Below are 13,913 nucleotides of genomic sequence, written 5' to 3'. Positions count from 1 at the left end.
AATACTTTCATTTTTAGTCAAGGGTAAGGGCATATGCCAGAACATTATTGCAAGAAAACTTAAAAAGAAAAATAACAAACAAACAAACAAATGAAAAACAGTGTTAAATGGTTGGACCTTAAGTGAAGCACTGGGTGTGGATTTGAACCCTAGCGGCACAGTATTCTAGTTGTATGACTTTGGGAACATTATTTAAACGAGACTTACTTTTTTACCTCTGTAAAATGAGAAAAGTTATTGTGAGGGAGGATTCCATCAATTAAATCTAATAATGGCTATAAAGTACTTGCCTCAGTGTCTCGCAGGCACATAGGAAGCGCTCAAACGTGTTGGCCGTCATTACTACAAGTCAAAAACAAGTCTGTAGGACTACATACTCCACACACAAAAATAGATTGAGAAAAAATAGATTGAAAAGTCAACAATATCACAGTAGCTAATCATGTCCATCAAGTAACTGTCCATCATCCAAAGATGTTAATCCCTTCACATCCTGCCCCCAAAGTCCAGCACTGTGGAAACACAGTGTCACGACTAGACATGACCAAACAATAAGCCACCTGTCTCCTGGGAGAAAGTGGTTTGGAGACCATAGTTCTAAGGCAGAGTTAATACAAAGCAAAGCTTTCACCAGGGCAATGCTGATTTTCAAACAGAAAATTCTGGTCTCTTTCATATTTTTAAGTAATCATCCCACCATGATTTGTGTTCAGGATACTAAAGACCAAAACGTGTGTGAATCTACGTGATTACCCCAAACCAGGCTCAGCCCTCACAAAGCAGCCCTGATTTGTTCAATAAAGCACACTGTCCACCACACCAGGGAGGGGAACCATAAGCACAGTTATACAAATCCAGAACCTAAACATGAAAGTTAACAGCACGTATTTTTAAACTCTGAATTTTCAGAAGCAGGAATTTTAGGACTTGACTGCACTCCAGTTGCTATGTTTTCAGTTAGGTTTATACCAAAAAATAATCATTGCACCCATACATGTTCTCCACTTATACATATTCACAGTAGGTAAGCACTTGCTTATGAAATCTTTTTAATTAAAGTAGCAGAAAAATTGATATGTATGACATTTGATTTATCATTTTTGTATGCAGTTTGTATCTTTTGATATCAATATCTACGACTCTAAAATATTCACCCTGGAAATAGACAACAACTACTGCACCAAACCCATTCATTCATCCTGCATTTTTATAATAAGTAGTCACTGAGGACCTACTCAGTGTCAGGTATTGTGCTAGGTGCTAAAAGTAAGGTAAAGATTTTAAAGTTTCTTCTTCATTATTATCAGCTATTTAGGATAAAGTTACGAGGAGAAATGACAATGGATTTAAATTCTGTTATGATTGTACTTTTATTAAAATTTCTATTAATTTTTGTATTAGGCAATTACAGACTTAATTAATCCTTTCCACTTTTCTATAGACAAAAAATGATCCCATCCCAAATACGTCTGTGTTGAAAAAAATGCCAAAGCCATAAAATGAGCACTTCAGCTATAAAAATGCATGATATAATAGATGTCACCTTCTCTTATTCAGCAAAGGGGCGTTCTATAATTTTGTCCTTTGCCTTTCACAGAACAGTAACCTGAAGTCATTTCAGTGGGATTTTACTTTGGATAAAGTACAAAAATATTCTTCTCCAAGAAGCTGTTAATTTTTCCTCTGCAGCTGATGGCTCTCTCTGCTCTACTCAATTTGGGGGAAATCAGTGAAGTACAGCATCCTGTTACCCCAGGTCCCTCCAGCTCCCCAGAGTCACTCTCAGTTTTCTCCTCCAGGCTGTGCGTGGCAATAAGCAGGGTTGCACCTCAATGCCTGCAGCCCACATCACACTTTCAGAAAGATTTTAAAGATGCACAGAGTTACATGGATATAGAACTAACCTTCAAGCCTTACTTGTGACTTGATGGATAAGGAAGAGAGACTTCAATGAATAGCTTATGGTAATCTGCGAAGTTTGGGACCAAAAATTCTCCAATTATTATGTATTAGCACAGACGCCGAGTATTTACAAATGTTTACCTTCTATCCTGCTCCTCATGGACCACCAGCAAAGTGATCCCAGTCCCAGTCTTTCCTGCTCTCTGAACCTTCTTGCAAGAGGCTGTATAATTTAACGCCAAGAGCATGGAGGATCCTGCAATTGTGTTAGCTTTTTATGGCCACTGTAACAAATTACCACAAAGTTGCGGCTTCAACAATATTAATTTCCTATCGGATGGCTCTGTAGACCCGTAATGCAAAACGGCTCTCCCTAGGCTAAGATCAAGGCAGTAGCAGGGGGAGGGTCCTTTCTGGGGGCTCTAGAGGGGAATCTATTTCCTCGTCTATCCAGCTCCGAGAGGCTGCCTGCATTCTTTGGGCTTTGCACTCCTTAATCCATCTGCAGAGCCAGCAATGGTCAACTGACCTCCTCTCCTGCCTCCCGCTTCCAGGTTTGCTTTGTGACGACCCTGGGCCCACCGGCTAGTTCAGGTTCATCCCCCATTTTAAGGTTAGCCGATTAGCAACCTTCATTCCACTTTGTCAACTGACTTATTCACAGGTTCTGGGGATTGAGTGTGAACAACTTTGGGATTAAGGGGGCTTTATTCTGTCTACCACAGCTATAATGGACCCAGAATCAACAATCCAGTTCTACCCCTGAGTAGCTCTGCAATCTTACCCAAACTGGCTCATTTCTTAGTGTGTTCCTCTCTTCTTCGGAAAAAAAGAGCTTCCCAGTTATCTCATGAACCGCAGTGAAGACTGAATGAGGTAATATACGCAAAACATCTACGCACAGAGCCTGGCATGCTCAGCTCCATCTTCCCTTCCCTTCCTCTCAAAAGTCAGCATCACAGCAGGGTAGGGCTGGATTTTGGACCCAGGTCCATTTTGGCTTCACAGCCATGCTCTTTGCCTTACACGACACTCCTTCTACAGAAAAGTCCCACTGCTGGCAAACACTGAGACAGGGATGATGTTACATACACAAATGGCCCCGCATGAGTAAGGGAAGCATTCCAAGATTACACTCTGATAAAGGTACGAGACTTATGCTGAGCTGGCATAAAGTCTGAACTGATTTCTCTGATGCAAACGGATCATATATTTAAAGGGACAGCAGGATTTATCCGCAGATTGTGATTCCAGCATTAAGCAATCCTCAGTGTGGACCCAATCAGCAGTTTTGAACTTCCCAAGACCCAGGGATAGTCACTTTGAATGACACACAAATAAGCAGCAAAGTATGTGTTTTTCAAAACTTACCTATTCCTCTAGTTACACAGTAGGAATACTCTGTTTTCAAGACCTTTTTTTTAAAGTTACAAAATAAAATACGGACTCAGCCTGAAATGTCTCGAATGGTAGCAAGACCATCCAAACTCTGCAGCTTAGTAAGAGTAAGTGTATCATCCTGCAGTAGCTGATCAGTCATTTCATCAAGAGCCACAAATGTGCCTGGAGATGTCCCTATCACCTCCTATGTAAAAACATAAAACTCCACGTGTTCAATTGGCATCCTCTTGAATAGATAATGACTTTGATTTCAGTTGCCCATATCCTTTTCCTACATTTTGTTATGAGAAAAATGGAAGAATCAGGAAAACACCCTCTAATGGTGACAACCTAGTTCCTCTCATTCTCTAGGCAGTGGTAACAATGTGATGGATCTAGAGCACCAGGGGCCTCGTTGGGGAATAATTAAGTAATTAGAAAGAGGAAATATGTGACTTGTGTGATACAGTGATGTCAACAAACCAACATTTCAAAACAGCTCATTATCTACATAACCTTGACATCTTATAACTCAAAAAAAAAAATCACTGATTGAATTTTCACATTGACTAAAATTTATCTTAAAAACATTTAAATCATATTTCTTACCAATTACAGCATTTTGGGGGGTGTGGGGATTTGTGTGTTGGGGGAGAAGGATGAAAGAGGGAAGGAAACCCACTCCACTTTTTCCCCCGTAAACAGCAACCAGGAGAAAAGGGTCTGTGGAAAGAATCAAGGAAACCGAATTGTGAAAGCCAACTGTCTTCCAAGTGACTTCACACTTTACAAAACGTGTTCATGTTCCTCCTGCACTTTGCTTCTCATATCTACCCTGTGTGGTCTCTGTTACTTCTATTTTCTATTACGGAAGATGACTCAGATAGATTACTCAGTGGTCACAGAATTGTAGACCCTTTGAATCTCCTGCTGAGGAGGGGGCCTCTCTCTGATGTCATCCAGAAAATGTCAATTGGTGAGATGTCCTCTCCTGGGCTCAATCTTTGAGGTCTTTCTCTAGTTGAAGACTTTTCTCAGCCAGTGCAAGTTCAGTTGTGTTCTCCCCTAGAGCCTCCAGAAAGTGTCTCTCCGCGCTGCTGACACCTTGATATTAGCCCAGTAAGACTCTGACCTCCCGAACTAAAAGAGAGTAAGTCTATGCTGTTTTACGCCAGTAAATCTGTGGTAATTGATTACAGCAGCAATAGGAAACTCATACAGATGTGGGTATCTGGAAGTGACATGCTGCTGTAACAAATACCTGAAAATGTAAAAGTGGCTTTAGAATTGGGCAATGGGCAGAGGCTGGGAAAATTTTAAGAAGGATGACAGAAAAAACATAGGTCACCTTGAACAGATGGTGAGCAGAAACAAGGACGCTAACAATTCCCCCAGTGAGGACTTAGAAGGAAGTGAGGAGTATGGCAGAGAATATACACAATCATCTTAAAGAATCCTTACATTGTCATAAATAACCTCTAAGTAGAAATATGAACATTAAAGGCACTGCTGGTGAGGGCTGAGATGAAAAGAGGAACATGTTACCGGAAAGTGGAGAAAAAGGATCCTTGTCATACAGATGCACAAAGCTCAGGCACATTGTGTCCTGCAGTGCCGTGGAGAGCAAACTCTGTAAACAGGGAATCTGGATATTTAGCTGGGGAGGTTGCAAAGCAAAAGGCAACCTAGTTTTCTCTTGTTGCTTATATGAAAATGTGAGAGAAAAGGTACAGATGAAAGGGAAACTGTTAGGTACAAAGGATGCAGGAATTAATATGGGGAAATTCTCAGCCAGCCCGACTACAAGGGACACTAAAACTAGAAGATTCACGGTCAGGAAAGAGTGCTCTGGAGAGAAAGCCAACAATGTGGCTGGACAATTTTTGCTAGTGCCTGGGAAGAAGCAAAAGATTGGCGTGTTCAGTCACACACATTCATTCATATATACAGAGTATCAGTCACTGAAAAGATTAGGCATGTGACTCATGTGTCCCCTCAGTCATCTGGGAAGAAGCCAGGAATATAAATGGGCTTATCCAGAAAATATCTGTGGAGCAGCCTCTTGTCTGATGGAGTGAATCGCTGCTACATACATGGGAGACCCACAAGGTTCTTGGGAGTTTTTGTCCCAGGATGGATCATAACCAGATGCCCACACCTGATTTAGATGATTTAAATGATGACACTTGGGACTTCTGAGCTGCTGAAATTTAGATGAGATTTTGAGCTTTGATTTGATGCTGTAAGGGGTTGAGAATTTTGTGGATGTTGGGATAGGGTGGATATATTTTGTAGGTAAGATGGACATAAATCTTTGGCGGTCAGAGGGAGCACTGTGATAGGAAGAAGAATGTCCCCCAAAGATGTCCATGTCTTAATCCTTAATCCCTAACTTAAAGATGTTACCTAACTTGGCAAAAAGGACTTTGCCCATGTGACTGAATTAAGGACCTTGAGATGGGCAGCTTATCCTGCATTATCTGGGTGGGTTCAATGTAGTCACTGAGGTCCTTATAAGAAAGAGGCAGGAGTATCAGAATCTGAAGCAGAGATTTGAGTTCTGGTGGCCTCAAGAAGCTGCAAGAGACAAGGAAATGGATTTTCTCCTTGATCCACCAAGAAGAATGTAGCCCTATTAACACCTTGACTGAAGCCAGTAAGGCCCGTTTCAGACTGCTCATATTCTAAACTGTAAGATTAAAACATCTGTGCTTTTGCCCTCTTCCCATGATATTTTCTGTAAACACTTTTCCCCTATTCTGTATAAACCTTTTAATTCTATTTTAAGTGTCATCTTCAGGAAACATAATATTTAGTGCCACTTTTTTTTTCATTTATTTAAAATAATTTAGGCAGCGGGTGAAGGGGAAGCTGAGACGAAGCGAGAGAGTAGCACAGACATATATATACTACCAACTGTAAAATAGTCAGTGGGAAGTTGTTGTATAACAAAGGGAGTCCAACTCGAGGATGGAAGATGCCTTAGAGGACTGGGGCGGGGAGGGTGGGGGGGACTCAGTGGGGGGAGTCAAGGAAGGGAGGGAATACAGGGATATGTGTATAAAAACAGATGATTGAACCTGGTGTACCCCCAAAAAATAATAAAAAAATAAAAAAATAAAAAATAAAATAAAATAATTTAACTATTTTGTATTTATTTTATATTGCTTTTGTAGGGCTGATTTTTGTCCTTTCTACAGGGAATGGGGGGAGGTAGGGGAAAGAATAGTACAGATGTGTTCATTTTCAACTCTGCCTGGCTACACAGACTCTGTTTTTATATGATGTCTTCTAAAATAAATTGGAAAGTCTGTATCTGTATTTAAATCTATTATTAGTAAACAGTGATTTTTAAAAATGTATCTAATTATTGGACAAAACCATATATGATATTATTAATGACTTTCTAGAAATGAACTGGGTTCCCTAGCACCACCCAAATCCTATCTCCTAAGTTCGAATCCTACTACTGCACTGACCCAGAATGCTGGTTCTTCTAAAAAGAAAAAAAAGATTAAAAACATTCAAAAAGAATTTCTCAAAGTTTTATTTTAAATGTATCATTCTTTTTGTATTATGAAAGAAGTACATATGTATTATGACATTTAAAAAGATAAGTATAAAAAAGGAAATAAAAATCATTTCACAAAAAGACGTCACCTAGATCACTGTTAGAAGCCTAGGTTTAGGTTCCAGTAACAGTGAAGTAGCTTGAAATAACCTAACATTTTCACAGATAACAAAAGACAAAACAAACAAACAAAAAAGGATTTAAATGCACTGAAGAACAAGCAAAAGAAGGCAGATACTGAAGGGGAGTCAACCCTTAAAGAACAGACCCATAATGAGTTAGGTTCTGGGTAGACAGCATTTCCTCTGATCTGTCTGCAAGGGGGAGAGACAGCTGGAACTCAAACAAAAAGCTACAGTATTACTGGTTGAGGTGTCAGAATTTGGGATACCGGAGTGGCTGGAAATCAAGAAGAAAAATGTAGAAAAAGATGCATATAAATGCCTCTCAAATTGTTGGCCAAACTTGGAAGTGTGCATCTGCGGAGGAGCCTTCAAGGGCCCGGTGGAAGGAATCAGCTGCAAGATTCAAAGAACTGAGCAGAGATTTCAGCTGCTGCCCCCTGCTGGGAGACATGAGTTTACGGCTTGAATCCTATCAAAGAAAAGAAGCTCGGTAAATATTTTGAGCTTTCCATAGACTCATCTTTATAAAGGATAAAACTAAGCTTCCCCAAGTTCAAGAGAATCAGCCAGAAATACATCTGCACCCTAAAGCAAATTTCAACACTCTTCAGGGGAAGACAATAAAATTTAGAATCTAGAAAGATAGGGTTTATAAACCAACAGACCGGTCACATCAGATGTGGGCGAAGATAGGGAGCAACTGGAACTCTCATATAGTATGTACTGGTGGAAGTGCTGCAACAGTACAATTACTTTGGGAAAGTGGTATTTTCCAAAATGGTTGTGGGTGTAAGTCTTTACCTTATGATCCAGCAATCTTCTCATAGGCTTCAGGATTTTAACCCAAGAAAGAACTAAACATATGTCCACAAAGAGTCTTGTAAAAGAATGTTTACATTTGCTTTATTCCTAAGAGGCCCAAACTGGAAATAACTAAATGTCCATTAAAAGAACAACAGATGACCAAATTGTAGAAAACACACATATACACACGCATATATAATAAACGTAGTATATATACAGTATATATATACATGTATATACCACAGTTTATAGAGAGAGAACAGAAACTACTCTGCAATGAAACAGAATGAATGATATATGCAACAACATGGGTGAATCTCAAAATCTTTCTGTTGACAGAAAAAATGCCATACACAAAAGAAGATACTGCATAAGCCCATTTATAAGAATTTCAAGCAAAGGCAAAACTGAATCAGAGCTTAGGGGTGGGCACTGACTAGAAAGAGCTGTGAGAAAATATTCTATATCTTGACTGGGGTGACAGTTACATGGGTGTGTACATTTATGAAAACTAATCAAATAGTACATTTAAAATCTACTCATTTCATTGTATATAAATTTAGCCACCCCCCCCCCCATGTCTTTGGTATATCCTTGCAGCCTTTTATATTTTTAAGGAAAATAGACAAAACCCCTGACATCTAGGTGCCAGCATGGCACTCCTAGTGCGGACAAAAAATGTTGCTTGCCATTCCAGTAAACAAATGTTGCCTAGCCACCAACCACTGCAGCCACCCCTGATGGTGTGGGGCACCCTGAGGGGAATTCAGGATGGAGAAAAATAGGACTGGCCCTAGATAGCAAAGATACCTAAGTAAGAAATCATTTTCAATGAGCTTGGACTCTTGCACCTTCCCATTCATAGAAAAGCAATAAACTCAACTTGAGATGTCTGTTTTTTGTGATTGGCAGTAAATCTTTTGATGTTCAACTATATGATTTTTTTCTTTCAGCAAAAACTGCTGTATATCCTGGCTCCTCCCTTCCCTCTTCAGAACAGTTCCTCAGAGCTATCTAAGAAGCTGCCTCTTGGGCTACATAGTCTTCAGCAAGGTTCCAGGATACAACATAACTCACCACTTTTAGGTTGTGCATTTCTCTTCAGTTGATGGTAACTACCACACTTTTGCTCTTCTGTTGGACAGAAACAGCTGCACAAACATTAAGCCATTCTTAACCAAACATTTGATTAAGTGATCAAAGAAAGTTACTCTGTGACTACTGTAAAGTCAAAAACAGGATCAATCCATAATCACTTCTAAATACTGACAAAAATCATGAACACCAAGTCAATAAAATGACCAAATATCCCCCAAATCTTACTAATTCTAGTGTCTGTTGCTTATTTACTAATTACTGTTTTAGGCTCAATGCATTCCTCTTGCCTCATACAGGAGATTTATTAAGGTGTCCAATCACAGACCAGCCCCAGCTTTCTGAGAGTATCTTACCAACAAGAGCAAAACCTTGCTTCCTTGAACCTTCCCCCAAATCACATAACACAAACCCAAATCCCATAAATAGGTACTTTCTAACATTCTTTCACCCAGAATGAATGGTGTGTGTTCTTTCTCATTGCCATAAGCAATAATTCAACTTCTGCCACTACAGGTATGTTCCTAGCGGTCTTTTGCTAGAGGTCACTGACACCAATGTATGGGAACGGTGTTCCGTAATTTTTTTTCACATAGTATATCTTGAATATGGCTTTCTATGTCTTCATACATTCTACACTATATTTTTTAAGGCTACATATGTTATTACTTGGATATGCTAGAATTTCCTTAAACCAATATTTTTTGGAAATCTAGGTTTTTTTCTAATGTTTCACTTTTATAAGCATCCCTGATGAGCACTGCGTTAGTTAAATCTTTAAGGACCTTCATTATTTTTTCACCAGGAGAAATTCCTTTAAATAAAATTACTGGAATTATTGGCTCAAGAGATATGAAACATAATACTACAATGCACTCTCGTCTGAATATAAAATCTTAGCTACTGTAGGACAGATGCCATTTCAATCCACTTCAAACAGGCTACCATGACCGTCAACTCTCAGTTTCGCTCTTATCAATTCTGCATCTTGTCAACTCTGATGGTCCCTTGTCCTCAACAAACTAGACTTCTCAGCAGCATCGGACAGGGATAACTCCCCCTACCTGTTTAAATATGTCCCTACCTAAGCTTCTGGGACACCACATTCACTTGGTTTTCTTCCCATGCCATTGGTTCCTCTTTCTCAGTCTCCTTTGGTGGTCCTTCTTCTTCTGCCCGACTCTTCAACAAGGAGAGTAGCCCTGCTTCTCCATCAATCTCTTTCACAAGGTGACCAATCTATACTCATGACTTTATGTTCCATTTTCATATTTGTGACTTTCATAATTAAATATCCTTCCTGGACCTTGCCAATGAGCACCAGAAACACAGACTTCACTACCTATCTAGCACGTCCCTCCAAACCTGCCCTACCTCAGGGAATGCCACCACACTGCACCCTGATGATCAGACAAAAAAACCAAAAAACAAGGGAGAGAAAAAAAAGAAATTTATGAAGAACCTGGTAGTATGAAAAAGTGACCTGGTAAGAAAAGACAAAGTGATTTCAAAGTGAGTGCTTTTACGCTGAACTTTTCTTGTATCTCCTTGCACATTTCAAATCACATAACGAAGTGACACACTTCTGGGTTTTGGTGTTGTTAATACGCTGTTTATTCTGTTCTAATAAACATAACAGAGTAAATGTATAAAACACACACTATAAGCTCACTAAGTCCTCACAGAAATCCCATGAGGTATTATTAGTTTGTTTTCCCAGATGCAGGCCATTGGTAAACTGAGGTACTGCCAGGCACCCAGAAGTATTGTTCATACCATACATTGGCATTTTCCTAAAACATTTCAATTTTAACATAATGAAATGGAAGAAAATTCCCCTCCCGAAATACTCGACGAATGCCAGGCCAAGCATCAGCTCACTGTAGCAAGGCATCAAAGTGTGCCTGGAAGCCCTGCGTGATACGTAATGCAAACCTAGGGCTGACTACGACCGAGCCTGGAGCAAATCGAATCGGGTCCCCACGCTTGCAGACGTGTGCGTGTGCCTGGGAAAGAGGCAGAGGAAGCCTTTGTCTTCACACACGGCCCCGGGAGACGCCGGCGCCCGCCGCGGGCTGTGACCGTGTGGGCTCCCGCAATCATGGAGGGGACCCCGAGGCCGTCTGGGTCGCGCGCGGCCGCGGGGCCCCGGACGCATGCGTGGCCCGGGCGCGGGGCTGCTCGGCCGGGCGGCGCGGCGCTTACCTGGTGCGCCGGGCGCGCAGGCACAGGACCAGCAGCAGCAGGGCCGCGGCGAGGACCAGGCCCGGGGGGCTGAGCTGCCACGGCAGCCACCGTTCCGGCGAGAAGCTGCCCATGCCCGCGGTCACGTCTTCCGCCGTCCGGATGGCGCGCGGCCGCGGGGGGCGGCCGGGGTGTCTCCGAGCGGCGCGGCCCGGCGACTCTGCAGCCGGCGGAGGGTTCGGGCCCGGGAGGCTGGCCTGGCCGCGGTGCCCCCGGGAATGTCACCGAGGGCCCCCGGGGCCGAGTCTTAAAGTTCCCGGACTCCCCTCCCCCGGCCCACCCCCCAACCCACGCGCGCCGTCCCGCTCGGCCACCGCCTCCCGCCCGGAGGCCTCTGGAGAAAGGCGCGCCGCCTCCCCCCTCTCCCCCCTCCCCCCCCCGGGGCAGGAAGAAGGGCCAGAGAAGAGGGGGAACGGGCTAGGATTTCCCAAGTTCCAGCTGCTGAAGGCCTCAGGGAAGGGGATTTCAGTTCTGAGTTGGAAAGGAGTCACTTGGGTCCGGCATCCCTTAGCCCGCGACCCCCGGCAGGAGGGACCGAGCTTGCCCTCGAAGAGCGTTGGGACAGTGCCCGCTGCGCTCCGGCCCCGGGCGACCTCTTAGGTATCACCGGCCCCCCCAGCCGGCGGGCTGCCCGCGGGCCGCGCTGCCCTCCGCCCGCCCGCGCCCCCGCTTCCGCGCCGCGCTTCTCTGCTCCCTCCCGCGCCTACGCGGCGCCAAGGCCAGTCCCAGAGGCCGGGAAAACAGGGACGGGGCCGGGACCCTCCAGGAGTCCGGATGGGGCACACCATCCAGGAAGAGAGGAGAGGAGCTATTGCAGAATGACGCTAAGGTACTACAGCAGAAGTGGTACAAGCCCCACAGGTTATCCTTAGAAACGATAAGGGAGAAACTTTGAAAATGACTTTTCCTGAGTAATGACCATTCACATTACTTCATACGTGTGTATTTACTTCTCCCCGCCGATCTCAGAACGTAATTTTAGCAGCGTATTAAAGAGCATATAAATGAGGCTCAGGTTAAGGTAACGTAGCCTGGTCACTCGGTTGGTGAGTAATTAATAACCATTCTAAGCAGGGCTACTCCAATACCACTGTTCTCTCCTTTAGGTAAGATTTTATTTGCGCAGTTCTTGAGACATTACAGCTGCTTCACATCGGTTTCCATACCTATGACCTTTGAGTTTTCCAGCCGATTCTCCCCATTGCCATGTCCCTACAACACAACACAGACCTATCCAGCTTTGACTCTGTTCGAAACTCTTACTGGTTGCCTTTGTGATAAAGATAAATCTTCGACCTGCAGTGAGAAGCCTCCTCAATTTGCCTCCATCCCATAGCTGGAACAGTTCCATATTCACGAAAGCTTCAGCCACTGTGTCCCTCACAATCAGCCCTTTCACACCTTTGCTTATGACATTCTCTCTGCCCGAAAAAGTTTCCTCTCTCCCCTAAATACTAAAATTCTACCTACCTGTCAAGGCTCAGTTCAAATCCCACTTCCTTCTATAGAAATTATTCCTAACTCTTGTAATTAATCTCTCCCTCCTCTCTACTTTTAACACTGTCTCTACTTTTCACTCCATCACATTTTCCCTCTCTGAGTTACTTCTGTCTGTGTCTGTCTTGCCTGCTATAGAAGGTGAGAATCATCTCTTAGACAACATTGTCTGCACCTATATCTCTACTCCCTATCGCCCTGGTCCCGGACCCTGGAGTTGAGATAATGTAGTTGGAAGTACTTTGCAGGTGCCTGGCCCTTGGTCCATGCTCCAGAACTGAATTGCTGCTGTGTGGCTGTCCTTGGCCTTAAAACTGTGGATGTCTGGGCAAGCATGGAAACTCTAATATTTATGAGTTTCTTCATTTGACTTTTATTCCAGGGTTTTTCTACGGCTTCTTTATCCTGTCATAGATTCAGTTTTCCAGGAAGTTAGGGTACAGTGAGCCAACAGCTATTCTGTCTCCTCCAAGAAAAAGCAAATTGGTTTCCATCACTGCCTGGCCAGCAGAGCCAGTATACAGGACGGTATCCATGCAGTGCATTTCTGTACCAACTGCAAAAAGCCCCTCTCTAATTTTCACAAGAAGCCTCAACTTTTATACTTTAGTTTTCCTTTTGATCTCCTGCATGACTTTTCTCTTCGAAAACAGAGGTTAAAATGTTCAGCATTAATCAATTTATGGAAGATTTACCATGTGCCAGGCACCATGCTAAACATTTTATTTTATAACATTAATAACAGAAAATGCTTGTGGTTAATTGCAGTGTCTTAGTTAGGTGGAAAAAGGAAGACTACACTGTCACCTACTAGATTTGGTTAGCAACTGTGACATCTCCCTATGGTATCTGTATAGTGTCTTACTTAGAATGCTTTATGGTATACACTTAATAAAATTTCAATATATGTTTCTCTTGTGTTTTCCATTTCTGCTGAAAGGGGACTGCATACTATAAACTGACCTGGTTGAAGTACAATCTAAAGACCTCTTTTATTCATCTTTTGCTTTTGTAACCCAGTATCAGCTTCATTATATTCAATCCAGTTCAATTTATTTTACCTCCAAATATGCCTTTATTTCCATCACTTGTCTGACGGAAATGACAAGTTGACCCTCCATGTCTGCCTCCCCGTCCTCCTCAGTGACAGGCCTCGATTTTTAACTGAGCACGTGGCTGTGCATTATAAAGACTGCTTTCCCAGCCTTCCTTGTAGTTAGATGTGACCAGGTACTGAATTCTCACCTGTAGACTAAGTTCAAGGTGTTACTTCAGGGAAGTGTCCTTAACAGGAA

At 42.7% G+C, this 13,913-nt stretch overlaps 1 protein-coding gene across 1 annotated transcript in view; it reads right to left on the bottom strand.

Annotated features, from left to right (window-relative positions):
- Positions 1 to 11,398, bottom strand: part of LOC130853266 (cytochrome P450 7B1) — a 167,371-nt gene extending 155,973 nt beyond the window's left edge. Inside the window, exon 1 of the mRNA XM_057734904.1 lies at positions 11,083 to 11,398. Coding sequence (XP_057590887.1) covers positions 11,083 to 11,195 — 113 coding nt within the window. The 5' untranslated portion in view covers positions 11,196 to 11,398. The remainder of the gene's footprint in view (positions 1 to 11,082) is intronic.
- Between the last annotated feature and the right edge of the window lie 2,515 nt (positions 11,399 to 13,913).

Source organism: Hippopotamus amphibius, chromosome 5 (assembly GCF_030028045.1).
Source record: "Hippopotamus amphibius kiboko isolate mHipAmp2 chromosome 5, mHipAmp2.hap2, whole genome shotgun sequence".
NCBI classification, from domain to species: Eukaryota; Metazoa; Chordata; class Mammalia; order Artiodactyla; family Hippopotamidae; genus Hippopotamus; species Hippopotamus amphibius.
The sequence above is the reverse complement of the archived record's forward strand: the minus strand, read 5'-3'. Positions and strand labels throughout refer to the sequence as shown.